The sequence below is a fragment of the Amblyomma americanum genome, chromosome 1 (assembly GCF_052857255.1).
Source record: "Amblyomma americanum isolate KBUSLIRL-KWMA chromosome 1, ASM5285725v1, whole genome shotgun sequence".
Classification (NCBI taxonomy): Eukaryota; Metazoa; Arthropoda; class Arachnida; order Ixodida; family Ixodidae; genus Amblyomma; species Amblyomma americanum.
Window position 1 is genome coordinate 84,022,887 of NC_135497.1, and position 14,679 is coordinate 84,037,565.

At 42.0% G+C, this 14,679-nt stretch overlaps 1 protein-coding gene and 1 long non-coding RNA gene across 7 annotated transcripts in view; both read left to right on the forward strand.

Annotated features, from left to right (window-relative positions):
* The first annotated feature begins 356 nt into the window (after positions 1 to 356).
* On the forward strand, positions 357 to 1,563 carry LOC144133580 (uncharacterized). Its single transcript, XR_013315073.1, has 2 exons — positions 357 to 748; positions 1,442 to 1,563. It is a non-coding gene; the product is annotated as an uncharacterized LOC144133580 (long non-coding RNA).
* Positions 1,564 to 3,889: 2,326 nt separating this feature from the next.
* Positions 3,890 to 14,679, forward strand: part of LOC144113142 (spermatogenesis-associated serine-rich protein 2-like) — a 40,927-nt gene continuing 30,137 nt past the window's right edge. For 2 of the 6 annotated variants that reach the window (XM_077646055.1, XM_077646056.1), the window contains exons 1-7: positions 3,900 to 3,984; positions 4,609 to 4,710; positions 6,978 to 7,057; positions 7,708 to 7,816; positions 10,300 to 10,352; positions 10,790 to 10,964; positions 12,538 to 12,685. In XM_077646055.1, coding sequence (XP_077502181.1) covers positions 3,966 to 3,984; positions 4,609 to 4,710; positions 6,978 to 7,057; positions 7,708 to 7,816; positions 10,300 to 10,352; positions 10,790 to 10,964; positions 12,538 to 12,685 — 686 coding nt within the window. In that variant the 5' untranslated portion in view covers positions 3,900 to 3,965. Of the gene's footprint in view, positions 3,985 to 4,608; positions 4,711 to 6,977; positions 7,058 to 7,707; positions 7,817 to 10,299; positions 10,353 to 10,789; positions 10,965 to 12,537; positions 12,686 to 14,679 lie in introns of all 6 variants that reach the window. The other 4 variants (XM_077646058.1, XM_077646059.1, XM_077646057.1 and 1 more) reach the window with 3 other exon arrangements.

The following is a 14,679-nucleotide window of genomic DNA, read 5'->3' on the forward strand; positions in this document are numbered from 1 at the left end:
AACTGAGATAAATTTGTGTGCCAGCAGCTTTCATGAAAGAACAAACATTCAGTACAAAGATTTGCGGCAATATTGAGTTTAAATTGTGAATGAACTCGGCACTGGCGAGACATAAGCATTTTCACCTGTTCTTACAAATAAACAAACAGTCAATATTTCAGAAACTGGCAGCTCCATCATGGCCTCACTCCATAGACCGCCATATTGCAGTTCAGGCTGATCCAGTCAGCTAGTGAGCGATGTTATCCACATTTTCACATAATGCAGAGTACTGCACAAAATAGTCAAATATTAACAATTAAAAAAAAATTGCAATACTTAATTTTAAAAATGTATTAAAAATTTTGTTGCTGTTAATCACTTTCAAAAGTTTTACTCTCGGAAAATAAAATGATTCCTCAGTTTCGTATCACCACAACTGTGTTTGTGTCATGGCGCGCGCAGTCAGCGTGGTCGGCGTGGTCGACATGGTCGTGGACTCGTGGTGGCGTGGTTCTTGCGCTGCAGTACAGTGCTCTAGGTGTAGTACTAGGATACCTGTGTGCGCGATGTCTTCGAGTGCGCGTGATTTTGCGTACGTCAGGTATAAAGACAATATAAGCTGTGCGGTGGTGCCCGTCACGGATGTGAAGGACTTTGCACCTGAAAATGCCCAAGACTTTTGATTCGCGATTCTATCATCAGGTGAAGTGGACAGATGCCGAAGGAGAAGCAGACTTTTATCTTGCCCGCATTCTCATGCTTGGAGGTAATTACCTGCACTTTTCACTGTTAACTTTGTGTGATATGTGTGTGCCTGATGCAAATGTTAAGCATTAATTGTGAAGCTGTTATAGAGCCTACGTCCGCGATCTATGCTTGGAGAGCACGTGGTCACATCTTTGTGTGCAAAACAATTAATGAACGAACGTAGTTTGATAATGGGAATAGGTAAAATGATTGAATCTTTTTTCTGCTCGTGGAGGATGGCTGCAGCTTAGGCACTTTTTCAGCATTGATGATGTGGATAATACAAATCTTCAGGAGTATACATTTATAAAAGTGCTGTATTTGCAGCGCAGGACATTACTCCTGGAATGCAGTATATTGCATTTTGCTATTAATTTGATCGCATTGCGTAATTACGAAATAAAACATAGCAAGTTCCTGTGGTGCTTTATGAATCGCCAACAACTGAATAAAAACAAGCATTCCCATGTTGCAGTTTTCATGACGCACAAATTATTGTTTCTGTTGTGACTGCATGCTTGTATCAAAACTCGCGCAGTTACTGCATTGAATGCTCATCCATAACTTGATTCCACAAAGAGCATCTTAGTGTGCAGGTTGATGTATTTCGTTTGTTTGTTCACACATTAAATCTTATTCCTTGTTATTTGCTTTTCGATCTGTAGATTCTCTGCAGTAATGCAATCTGTGTCATGCTTCTGTTTGATTGCAGGGAGCTCGCGAAAGAAATGGAGCCTTAATTTTAGGACCTGCACTAGGACCTGCAAGAAGATTTGTGTCACGACTATTTATTTATTCATTCTTATACTTTAATAAAATGCTACAGATAATGCACTGCTTGCCTCCTGACTGTTTAATAGCCATCTGGTGCCCGATAATCGGAGCAGCCCAGTCGGTATCGGCCATAGAGTGGACCAGTTGGAGTCTACCAATTGGAAATTACCAATTGGAAATTTCCAAATGTGTTTTCGACACCATTGGAAAATTCCAATTGGAATAGTCCAATCGGTTTCGGCCAATTGGAATAGTCCAATTGGAATTTTCCAATGGTGTCGAAAACACATTTGGAAATTTCCAATTGGTAATTTCCAATGGTTTTTTTTGACTGGGTGCAGCAGGCAGCCGGCAGCAGCCGTCGGCGTCGACTGTGGACAACAAATCTGGTTGATTTCATTAATTCAAGTAATGTCTGAACGTATTTTTAGCCAAAGCGATCTAGAATTAAATTTTGGTGACATAAGAGAAAACAGATATAATTAGCGGGAAGCGCCGGTATCCAACGCGAAGCGTTTTCCAAGCAGGCGATATAGCATCATCGGCGCTTATTGCAGTGTTATCATGGTATGTAAATGAGTAAAAGTGCAATTTGTGAGCAAGACAACGTAATATTTAAGATAAGGAGAACCAACCTTGCGTTTTATGCCACGCAAACGAGCAGTACTGTTTTCGCACAGCCATGCATGTAAACAACCTCAGCGCGCGGCTGTAGTTGTCGTAATCGTCGCACTCCTCGGGCACAATGCGCACGCAAAGCAAAATGCTAAATGCAGTACTATTATTTTGAAGCACTCATTTAGACGGCGGCGACTATTCATCGGTGCGGGCGATGAAAGCATTCGAGACGCGTAGGGTTTTGCAAGCGGCTTGGTTCCTGCAAAAGGGTTCTCGAAGGAAATGTATGTTCGACTTACAAACGCGTACATGCAGCGCGGAAGTCGTCGCACTCGGCACTTTTCTCTGCTTCTTTCGTGCCTCAAGGTTACACTAGTGCCACCATTTGATAATTTGAGTTCAATTATCGAGCCGATGAATAGCGGACAAGAACTTGGTAGCTAGTATACAAAACGCCGCGGCTTTCACGGCGCACATCGGCGAAGTCATGCACGGCACGTGCCGCTTTTCACATACGGGAGCACTTGACTGCTCAAAAGAGACCACCCTCATAACATACCAACAGCATAAGCGTAAATAATAAAGCAGGGGTCCATCGATTTCTGTTTCCTCAACAATCGAAAAACGGGCGCGCCACGAGCAAGTCCTCTTTCCCAAGGATCACTCAGCTCGCGTAGTAAGTTGAAGCCTTCTCAAAAGAGAACACGGAAAATGCATTTTATTTCGCTAAGCTAAAAGCAAAAACTTTTCGAGCGACCGCTATCTGCGGTGTGCATGCAAGCACCCCAACAGCTCGCAGTGGACGACGCAGGGCGTGTACGCCCTCCTGACACCAGCGATCAGTGTTTGCCAGACCAGCAAGCAGTTCGCAGAAGAAACGAAAAAAAAATTCGTTTTAAAAATGTTTACCGCACAGAATCATCTGAAAATTCGGGGAACTGTAATCTAACCTGTTGGAAATTAAAGGCGATACGCAGGATATGCGTGAAAATAGACTGTCATGGCCCCTGTAACTGACGTTGGGAAGAAAAACGATCGAGCGCTGAGATTGACTACCAAAGTGCTAGCGTTTGAGTACTGTGAAACGATCGTGCCCGAGATGTTGCGTGTGTTGTCTTGCCTAGAAAGTTATTGCTACATTCGCTGCATGACCCTCCTGATTTAATTCCTCTTTTCCGGATGGTTCACATCATACAAATCAAAATTTCCCTGCGCATCGGCATCGGATTTTGTTCAGAGCGCCTTCCATCCGCAAAGTGGTTTGAACATATATCCTGGAGTTTGTCATTGGTGCGAAGAATTTCCCGTTTGCACAAATCGTCCGTTGGTGATTTAATTATAGGAGGGCGGGGAAGTAAAAACATGTCACAAGTGCCACAACGACACAGGCACTGCATGCTTCCTGCACATGCTCTCGGGGATCTGCTCTGCTTCCAATTTTTTTTATTGTATCCACCGCCGCTGCTGTGGCCACTTTTCATGCTTAGCGAAAATAACCAAAGCTAAAGAACGGATTTCTTTTGCAGAATGCCTCATTACTTGTGTTCATGTGAAGGAGCAAGCTGGTTGTTGCTCTTTAAGCACAATTTCTAACAGAGGACAGAGAAATAGGGAGTTGAATTTGTTATTAAGAACATGCTCAATTTAGAGCGTCTTCAGGGCGACAAAGAAGACCGGAGAAGCGCACCTGTTTTTGATCGTGCGAACGCGCAGCCGCATCGCACTGCGCAGCACTATTGTTTCAGTTTCAGAATTCTCCGTCTCCGCAAGGTGGCTGACAGCCTTTTCCGGTTCCGTCGATCTGTCAGCAGCACTGCTCGCGATCAAGAAGCGTTCTGTATGTTATGGCGAGGAAACTAGGAGGTAAGCTGAAAAAAAGCTTTCTTTCCTTGCAGTCTTTGGGACTTGTCGTCAAAATATGCCTCATTACTGCCTTTTTGCTGTGCGCAAAAGTCTACCTTGCTGTAACGCTGTGATCCTTTGCCTATGTTGCGAAGATTAGGCCTAGGGTTTCTAGCACCTTCGATCCACGTTTTTTCAGTGGAATCTCCTTGCGCTTTTTCTTGGCCCCTCTATTTGTATGTGCCCAGTTGTACTAGTGTTTTCTGCGCTACGAAAACGTTAGGATTGCAACGCGGAATTACAGCTTCGTTTAGTTCGAAGGTTTCGGTTTCGCGGAGTTTACGATGCAGTGTGGGCGTTGACCTCATGTGCGAAGCAATCACAGAAAGCGAATGCGACTGACGCTGCTCAACAACTTTCACTTATCGCGTTTGAGAAATGTCGCTGCTCCAGCTCGTTCGCGAAAGCAATGCACCCCGATATTTCCGTGCGCAGCATCGATTATTACTTTCTGCGCAGGAACAGCACGGATCGTTTATATTTATTTTAGCGGTGTTTAAGCAGTGACACGTTCGAGAACACAATTGCTATTCGTGTGCCTCGGTTTTAACGCTCTTTAAGTAACTGTGCGTGTTCGTTCGCTAGGCGGAAGCAGGTGGCTTTACGAGAAGGATGCTGAGGAAAGCTGTATTTTGCCGGGCCCATATGCTGCTCAAGCCCGGACGTGGAGAAGGGCCGAAAATAAAAGTAAATCACTTTGTATTAAAATTTGGAAATTGTGCTCTGTAATTAATTCAGTGTATAACGCAACCGTCTGAAAGCCGTGTGCGGTGCATCATCCCTATCGCTCCAGAGTGCAGTGAATTTCGCCTGAGCATGATACGTATTCAGTAGTCAAGAATGCTGCTGGCCTGGTTTGCGACACTTGGACTGGAGTGCTAGAGCACTGCTTGTTCTTGCCAAGAAAGGGATGTTGGGGGACAAATATATCCGATTTGTAAGCGTTGTTATGAAACGTATAATTCACTATGCTTTATTGGCTTGTGTAAGGGTGCGAGTTCAGCGTGTAGGAGCGCTTGGAGTTGTCATACTTGTTTTTCGAATAAATCCTGCCTGTGCCGCCATGGTGGCTCAGTGGTTATGGTGCTCGGCTGCTGAACAGGAAGAAGCGGGTTCGATCCCGACTGCGGCGCTCGCATTTCGATGGAAGCGAAATGCTAGAGGCCTGTGTACTGTGTTATGTTGGTGCACGAAGAGCCCCAGGTGGTAAAAATTATCCGGAGCCCACATAGCATCCCACATAGCCCGAGTCGCTTTGGGACGTTAAACTCCCTAAAACCAAACTATAATAAATCCTGCATTGCACAGTGACTGCCGTCCCAGACATGGTTTAAATGTTTTTGTGTTGTGCGTGCATCGAATTCATTGTAGCGACAATTGTGAAGCTAGACTGGGTGATCAGATGACTTGTTAACCTTTCTTGTGCATGAAAAATTGTTGTGATTTAGTTTAAAAAAAAAAGAAATGCAAGGATACGACAAGGCAGTACTTATAAAGAACAGTACAAGGTCCCACAGTGCAGAGAAATTTAGCGTAGCACTGTCATTTTTGCATGCATGTGGAAAGCATGGGAATAGAGAAAAAAAATGGAGAAAGTTGGAAGAGTGTTTGGAATCGAGTTATTGACATTGTCATTGCAAACAATTGCTTGAATGATGAGTTCGTTTTCTCATCATCCAAGTAATTTGTGCATCATATTGATATGCATGCATGCTCCCCTTATTCTGGCATATCTGTTCTGTGCTGACTGAAACAATCTGATGCTGAGAATTTTAACTGCAATACATATGCTTATCAAGCTTGGTTTTCTGTGTTTGTTTTGCATAGTTTGAAAACGTGTCCCCTCACTTACCATGATGCGTATACCATAGTGCGAGAAAATAGTGCACACCTTACCAATAAACATTTTTTTCTTGTGATGCTAGCCTGCACTTTAGTAGGCTCCTAGTGCCACTTACCTCAGCGGCACTGTATCTTTGTTAGGTCATGACATGGAGGATATCTGTAAGGACTAGTCGTGGGTTTATTCAATATATCATGTGTTAATGCTGCATTTGGAGATTTTAAATCTCCATTAATGGCACTGTCCATCCATGGGCTATAATCATTGATGAGTCAGAGCAGGCTGCAGGAGTCTTTATTACATGCTGACTTGCATGAATTCTGTAATTTTTTCATGACCATATGTTCAACTTCGTTCTGAAAATGTGAAATGATGTGCTGCAGGGGTCCAGGGACAGTAGTGTGCTGCGGTTGAGCATGAATTTCTGGGCCAGTCCTATCTGCTGTGACTGCATTTAGGTACAGGCAGAATGCAAAAGAGCTTGTGCACTGAGATTTCAGTTAACGTTTAGAAACTGCAGGTAGTCCAAATTAAATCAGAGCTCTCCACAATGTTGTGTCTCACAGCCTGGACAGCTCCGACAGACAAAAATCCATTAATTCGAAACAAATACCAAATCCTTCAATATATATGCTATAGGAAACTCGTTTGGAATGGGGTACAATGGAGCATGGCTGCTGTTGATTGTTGACAGTTGCTGTACTTTCTACTTTAAAGGTGCATACTATTGGTGGCCAGTCATGCCTGCCGTTTGAAACTTCAGCCTCATTTATGCTCAGATGTTTGGATAGGTGACCAGATTGTGCCACATCTGGTTGTTAAAATGGAGTGAGGATGTGGTGAATAATGGTGTTGCCTCTGTTGGAAGTGGACTTTTAGAGTTAGTATTTAGTATTTCCTCTTGCAGGAATTTTGTGGTGTCCTTCGTAGACTCACTTCATTTTTTATTCAAAGCGTTCATATTGATGGTTATGAAAACATTATTTGTTGACAAAGTTAGGACAGCAGTGTTTCTACCGTAAGGGTGCGTGTCTTGTGCATGTAGAAATACGAGTCACTTGCTTTCCTCTCCAGTGGTGAACACCTCACTACATTTTTCATGCCTTTACAGTGCGCTCAATTTATGACACACACAACAATGTCGCTCTTGCTGATGGTGAGCAACATGGTCCTGGAGACCTCAAAGAAAAAGTAAGTGTGTGAATCCACAGAATCAGCTGTTCTGATGCTCAAAGGTATTCAGGCTCTGTGGAACTGGCCTCAATTGATTCAGCTTAGTTCAGCTCTCAAAAAGGGTAAACAGACAGTTGTTAATAAGCAGCGTGATTGCTTAGAGTGAAGGTTTTGAAATGCCTCCCATGGTTGTAAGCAGTGAAAAGTGTTTGATTGTTGAAAAAGTAGCAATATGATGATGTCCTTGAAACCTTCCTTGTTGTTTTCGTTATCAATATGTTCTGGAATGTAATATTGGCCACTCATGCCAGTGGTGAATGACAGACCTGCAGCTGATGTTGGGCAGTAAGCAGTGAAAGGTTATTCTGACTGCAAGTAGGGCTGATGTCTTGGCTCATACAAGATCACACCTATTTGGGCATTGCTTGCGGACTGGCAAGCATGGGGAGCTATTTGCAGAAGAATAGCACAGAATTGCATTTTAGTGCTGCTGTTGTAGTGATGTAAGGTGTTGGTGGTCTCTCTATGTCAATTTGATGTCTGTGCATCATCTTTAGTTGAAAATGAATGGGAGTTAATAAGGTTTTTGAAGCTCCTTTTCCAAATGGGCTCCGTTCAGTGTATTGTAATTGGTTTAGAGAACAAGGGAGTGTTCTTCTTGCTTTCAGCTCAGCAAAGTCAGGGAAGTGGTTCCAAGCATGAGCAAGGATCAGATATGCATGGTCCTGAGGACTTACGACTATGATGTCAATGCTACTATAACTGCAATATCTGAAAGTAGGTATTTTGATGTCACTCTCGTTGCTTGCCTGTTGAGAACAACTGATTGATTTTACGTGAAAATTGTTGTCTTAGACATGTGTATGAATTTGACGAAAGGGAATATTGATAATATTGGACAGGAAATAAGCGTGTATGTTTGATATCATTCATTTGGTTAAAATTGTTTAGTGCGGTGAAAAGTATGCTGCCTTGTGGCATTTTTATGGTGATACGGTTAATTCCACTGTGGTTAAAAAAAAACAGCCATATAACACCCTTGTTTTCTCTAACTTTATTATGGGACATTGGTATGGGGCACAACAAGTATATCCAACTACTGCAGATTATTAATCGCGCAAAAATGCTTTTTGAGTTTGTATCCAAATTGTCGTGGTCTCCATGGAAATTTAAGAACACTTTTTGAGCTTTTTCCACTTTTTGAACACTGTTTTGTACTGGTCAAATATTTTAGGGAAATCCCCAAGGTTTTGTAAATTTGTAATAAGGGAGAAAATTACTCATTGGCATCCACCCAAGTGCAGCCATACGGCTACAAAGGAAAGCTATACAGCTTCTGCGGAAACTTCGTAGTATGAAAAAATTCGCCCTGGTGCGGGCTTCGAACCCGGCGCCACTGCTTCACCGGAGCAGTCACTCTACCAACTGATCTCACCGGGACAGCAAGCATATGGTAGGACAAGAGCGAATTAATAACTCGAAGTGCGAACAGTGTTGGTCAAATGATTTAGTGGAATCCCCCAACCAGGACCCTGGACCCCGGACCAGGACGAATTTTAACTACGAAGTTTCTGTGGAAGCTGTATAGCTTTCCTTTGTAGCCGTATGGCTACACTTCGGTGGATGCCAATGAATAATTTGCTCCATTACTACTATTCTGTACTGTGTGCTGACCAGGTTTACTGCAAGAAATTTCTAGAGGTTATACAACACGAAAAAATGTGCCTTCAGCAGGATGACATAAATGGTGGTGGGCATAATTTCAGACGTACAACACAACTCAAACCTAAAATAAGAAAAAATTATGGAAAACAACTGTCTACTAGTCAGCAGATACACTTAATAAGTTTACAGACGTTAACTATATCTGTTTAAAAGGCGTTCAGAAAACAGATTAAGGAAATATTGTTGAGTCAAAATATTTGCTTCCTTGACTAGATTGATCCATTTTTGTGTTTAAGTTTGATTAAAGTGTTACTCCAATTCCTGTTGTTGAATCAGATTTTTACTTTTTTTTTTAAGTTTGCATATGTTGTTTTAGTGCTTGTTTTCCTGTTAAATTCTATTTAGCTGTATACAGTGACCACTGTGGGCTTTCTTTTATTTTACATTATTTTAATATAAGTATGCTAATCGTTTTCTATACATGCCAAGTGCTTGCATTCATATTTCAGTGGTCTCTATTGTGCATATAACTCTGCTTTGTATGCATATCTATGTACTTATTATGCAGGTTGCTCCCTCAACATATATATTTTTTTGTGTGTGTGCAGTCGGTTTCGGACTATGAACATGATAAATGTGGAGTTTCTGCTATTGATTTCGTGCAAGATGGGGCTGGGACCTTCATGAGGCTTCCATATGCCCTTAGTCCCAGCCTCTCCTCGTACCTCAACGATGAAGGAAATGTGCAAATATTGCAAACAAGTAACAGGTACTAACAAGTACCTAACCCTGTAGTAACTAACCCTGTTTCCTGTATTCTTACTCCATGGAACTGTAAATTGTGGACTTTTATGTCCCGAAGCGACACATGGGCTCTGAAGGACATCGTAGCGGAGGGCTCGAGATTAATTTAGAACACCTGGGGTTCTTTTAATGTGCGCTGACATTGCACATTACATAAGTGTTTTGGTTGGAATTCAGTTTCACGACTTGGCGACCAGTAGCCGAACACCAAAACCACTGAACCACTGTGGCGGGCCTCTTCTGGGTTATGGATATGTGTTCTATTGCTTTGAGGTTTGGATGTTTAGCTTTTGGGTTGCCCATGAACTAAGCTGTGTGCTTAACTGTATACATGTCTTTAGGAAAAACTTTCAGGCACAAATGGTAATTAGTGGCTGACGGTAGTTTCTGTGCATTGCTTCATGCAGATGCATCGCTGGCTATGGCACATTCGTGGTGCTACCTTGCTGCTTTCAGAGCTAGCTGTGTGGCTACACACCTGCTCTAAATTTTGTTTTAGTGCAGTTTTCTGTGTACAGTATCTGTATTTCAATAAATGTTATATTGTAAAGCAGTTGGAAATGGGGGGAAAAAGATCATTTTGTGCAGAGTACATAGCTGGTAGCAGTAGTACTGATTAGAAAATTGTTGAAGTGGTAAGCTGGGAAACTAAGAGCAAAGATTTGATGCAGTTTGATGCTCGTGGGCTGCGTCTCTTGCAGTATGCTCCTTGTTTTAAACTATGCCTAGCCTGCCTCAAACTTAGACGTCTGTAAAAAAAAAAAACTGACACCTTCAAATGTTTTCGCCAGATGGACCCGAGGCGGCATTGCGCGAATGGAACTGCGCTGGAAACAAGGTTAAGGTAATTACTTTGCATAGTGAATCTAGGTTGACATATAGCATGATCTGTGCATGCTACACTAGGCTAATTTTACCTATGCTAGTTTCTAATCCATTGCACATCTATAATTGCTATGACGCACATTGTTCTGCCAAGAACTTTAGGGAGAATTTTTGCAAGGTTTACATCTGTTGTTGCTTTCAAGTCCTGATTATGTCTTCCTGATTTGTTCTCTAATGCACTCGAAAAGGCCAGTATAAAAGCTGTTTTCAGTCACTTTCCTGTCTGCTACTAAATGTGCTCTCTGCTGGAAAAAGGTTCTTTCTTTCGGTTTTCAAACCTTAGAAATGCTCGTGTGCTGTTGTGCTTTTCAGGAAGCTCTGTGTCTAACATGGGGCCGTGTCTGTACATGTTACAAGTGCTCGCATTAATGGCTTTAAGTGCCTTTTCGTTTGAAGCTGGCCAACAAAAATAGGAAGAGGAAGAAGAAGCCCAAGAAGGAACCAGCTGCTGGGTCTATGGTAGAGAACCAGGATGCCATTGCTGCTGGGGACAGCAAGGATGTGAACTTGGGAAAGCTGGACGAAGGGAAAGACCACCTGGAAGAGCACTTTTCTTGCATCTCCCATGAGGGTAGGTAGCCTGGCTGAGTCGCCTGGGCTTTTGTTTCATGAAAAAAGTTGTTTGTTGAGGGCCTAACTGGATTAAATATTGACACACGTAAGAGAGTTTGAACAAAAAAACCGGCCTGACGCACATGGTAGCCACATAAAAAATATGCAGTCAGTGAGCCGTGCTGGCATCAACTACATCAGAGCACCAAAATTTCACACGTGCATGGCAGATATTTCAAGTCTCCCATACAAGAAAGCGTATGGAATGGGCATTCCAACATATTGGTTTGCTCTCTGCAAAGCTGAAAATTTTCCGGATGTTGAGTGCAAGCTGCTACATGTGGCCACCTTGTGTTAGTTCATAAATATACCGGTGTCCTTGCATATTCTTCTGCCTAGCTGTTTTATTCATCCTTCTGGCTAATAAACCATATTTACTAGTGTAATTTGCACTTTTTTTTTCCTAAAATTAAGGCTTCAAAAAGGTGATGCGTTGCGCAAATTGCACGGGAGATTTCGCGAACACATCCTAAAAAACTCGACAAAGGTCATAACTCGGAAAGTATGCAGTATATTGCCATGTATAATGTCGACCCCGCAAATCGCGCCCATCGCTGGGCAAAAAAAAAAAAAACAGTTGATTCCAAACAGAAGTCGACTCATACCCCCCGACCCCCACCCGTGCCCACCCCAGACCTACGACCTAGTTGCCATGGTTGCCCGCATGAGGGCATGACTGCACGTGGACAGCACAAAGCAATAAACGTGGAACGATACAATCAGTTGCAAAGTCAGCAGTTGGAGGCAAATGGAGATACAAGGTGATAAAATGGCACCCTCGCATGCGGCCCGGCTGAATAGTGGGAAACAGAATAGCCTACGGTTCAGTAGTTTTGGATTCTGGCGCGACGCATGCTCCGGAGGATACCGGAAGTTCGCTCTTGCAGCCATTCTTACGGAAAAGCGATGCACGCGCATGCGGCGACACGGCCGCGCCGACCTTCCTAAGCCTGCCCTGCATGCACCGGCGTGCACACCCGTGCTTGCGCAGCAGGGAGCGCAAAATATGCGAGTAAAATTTTTTTTTTCAAAAGTCCTGGGAAGAAGTTGGAGGTGCGCCAATTATGCGCAGGTGCAAACTATGTGAGTAAATATGGTAATCCTCATGATAAAGAAAAGTTCACTGATTAGTCGTCAGATATTGTGCTGTGACCTAATGTATATGTCTTGCGGTTTATGAATTAAAGGCCTGCCTTGGGCTTTTTGTATTGACTGCTTTGGTGTTTTTTCTGTGTGTGTGTGTACTGAATACTGCAAAGACATGTCGGCACTTGATCATACCATGTTGAGAATGGAGAGCTTTTTCTTTGATTTGAAAGTTTTGAAGGCTTTAAATTTGCTGCTACTTTTAGAGACTGGAACAAAAGTAATGCTCGTAGAAGGCTTGCAGAGCAGAACATCATTTCTGCTTCTTCTTATAGTTTTGTTGCCATTAAATAAATGGCTAAGCCAGTGCATCTTGTTTCTTCCCTTTTGATCTTTTGTATTTGGAAGAGGTAACAACATTACTTTACTTCTCGGCTTACTTTCAGATGTGCCTGTAAGCTCTTTTAAGCAAAACGGTAGTGAAATGGAAAAGTACTCTGGAGTGTCCTATGGCTGGGGTGATGAGCCACCACCTGAGCCGTTGCACGAAGATGAAGCCAAACATGAAGTGGCAGAGATTGAATCCAAGAGCAGGTGTGTTTGTAGTGGGTTCTCTATGTTGCTGCATTGAGTAAGAAGCTCTAATGTGGTTTTTATTTTGTGTTTCTTTGCTTGCACATTTTTAATTTTTGCCATAGTTTCTGAATTGTTTTTTTTCCACTTTTTTTCACACTTTTTACACTGAGCTACATATGTTATTCACAGAAAGGTACAAGTCACTTGTTTATCATTGACATCTGTAGCAGTTGTCTGGTTAATTACTTTGGATGTATTTGAAGAAATGTGGAAAAGGGAAAAGTTGTGCTTCAAGTGGGGCAAGCTTGTTCATATTCATTTACTCGCATACATGTTCTGAGCAAGTAGTGTTGTGCTTAGTGCTGTATAGTGATGGACAAATGAAGCATGAACAGGGCAGCACAAAGAATGCAGAAATTGAAAGATCATGATTGGTTAAGCGTAAATGCCCACCATGATGTTGCTGTGGCTCTGTGGTGTTCAGCCACTGAGCATGAGATCGTGAGTTACAGCTGTGTGGCATCGGGTTATATTACGCCGCAGCGTGCGGCGACTTCATTATTTAAAATTATTTTTCGAAAATGGAATTTAGTATACGATATAATATGTACATTGATATTGGACCCATAGCCAGTGACTAGTGTTGGGTTCATCACAATAGAATACAGCATAATTGGAGCACGCACTGACGAACACTTGTATTCATAAAATGAAAATCAAATTTGTAAGATTTTAAGGAAAAATACAGGAATGAAAGCAAAACTCACAAAACATCATCTCAAAAGTTCACACCATAACTTCACATATTCAACAAGAACATATTGAGGGATTGTATGAAGTTTGTTTGTGTTTGAACACCATTAGGAATGCCATTCCAGATTAAAGCTCCATTGAACTCTAATAATCTTTAACTATAAGTATTGTGACACACGGGTAAATTGAAATGTTTAGCATTAGCAGCTCTAGTCTCCCTTTTAGGACTTATAAAGATACTGTGGGGAGGGAAGTGGGCCGTTGAGTTGTAGTATTTTATGAATTGTCTGGGCTACCTTTAAAGTATACATGGAATGAAAAGGTAGAATGCCGGTGGTAGAGCCAGTATATTTTAGATAGGTAATGATTCTTATCGCTCTCTTCTGCAATCTGACTACAGGTTCGAGATATGTGGAGTACATGTTACCCCACGACTCTGTGCAGTAATTAGCTGGCTTTGTATAAAAGCAAAGGAGAGTTTCCAGAGTATAAAGAAATTAAAGCATTCTCACGCTTGCAATTAAATATGGCAACCATATTCTAGCTTTGAGCAAACTTGCTTTAGTTGATCCTTCCAGTGCATGTCCGAATCTAGGTATATACCAAGATATTTGAAATTGCTTATTTTCATTGGCTGGTTATTTAAATACAAAGCAACATGTTCGTAGTTAATTTTTCTCTCTAGAGCGGAACAAAGGATATTTGGTTTTCTGAATGTTAATGGAGAGGTGGTTGTTAGTAAACCACCTAAGAACCATTTCCAGCTCTTCGTTTATTTTATTGGTGAGTTCATTGTCTCCTGTAAATATTACAGCTGTGTCGTCAGCGTACATTACTGCTTGGGAATATTTTAGTATAGACGGGAGGTCATTTACATTAAGCGAGAAGAAAATTGGTCTCAGAACTGAGCCCTGTGGTATCCCAGTCAGCATGGCCTGCACCCCAGAGATCACGTTATTCATTGCAACACGCTGTACGCGATTTGTAAGGAAACTGTTGAAAAAAAATTTGATATTTTCTCTCGGAAGCCATACTTCGAGTTTATCAACTATGATTATATGATTAACTGTATTGATTGCCTTTTTAATATTTAAATACACAACTATGACAATCTTGTTGTCGTTGAGGGCTCTATCGTTTGCGATAGGACACGAACTGTTGATCCTGTTGATCTATGCGGTTTGAAGGCATGCTGACTTGGGCATATAATATTATACTTAGCTATAAATTTCTTTATGTGTATACACAATATTTTTTTC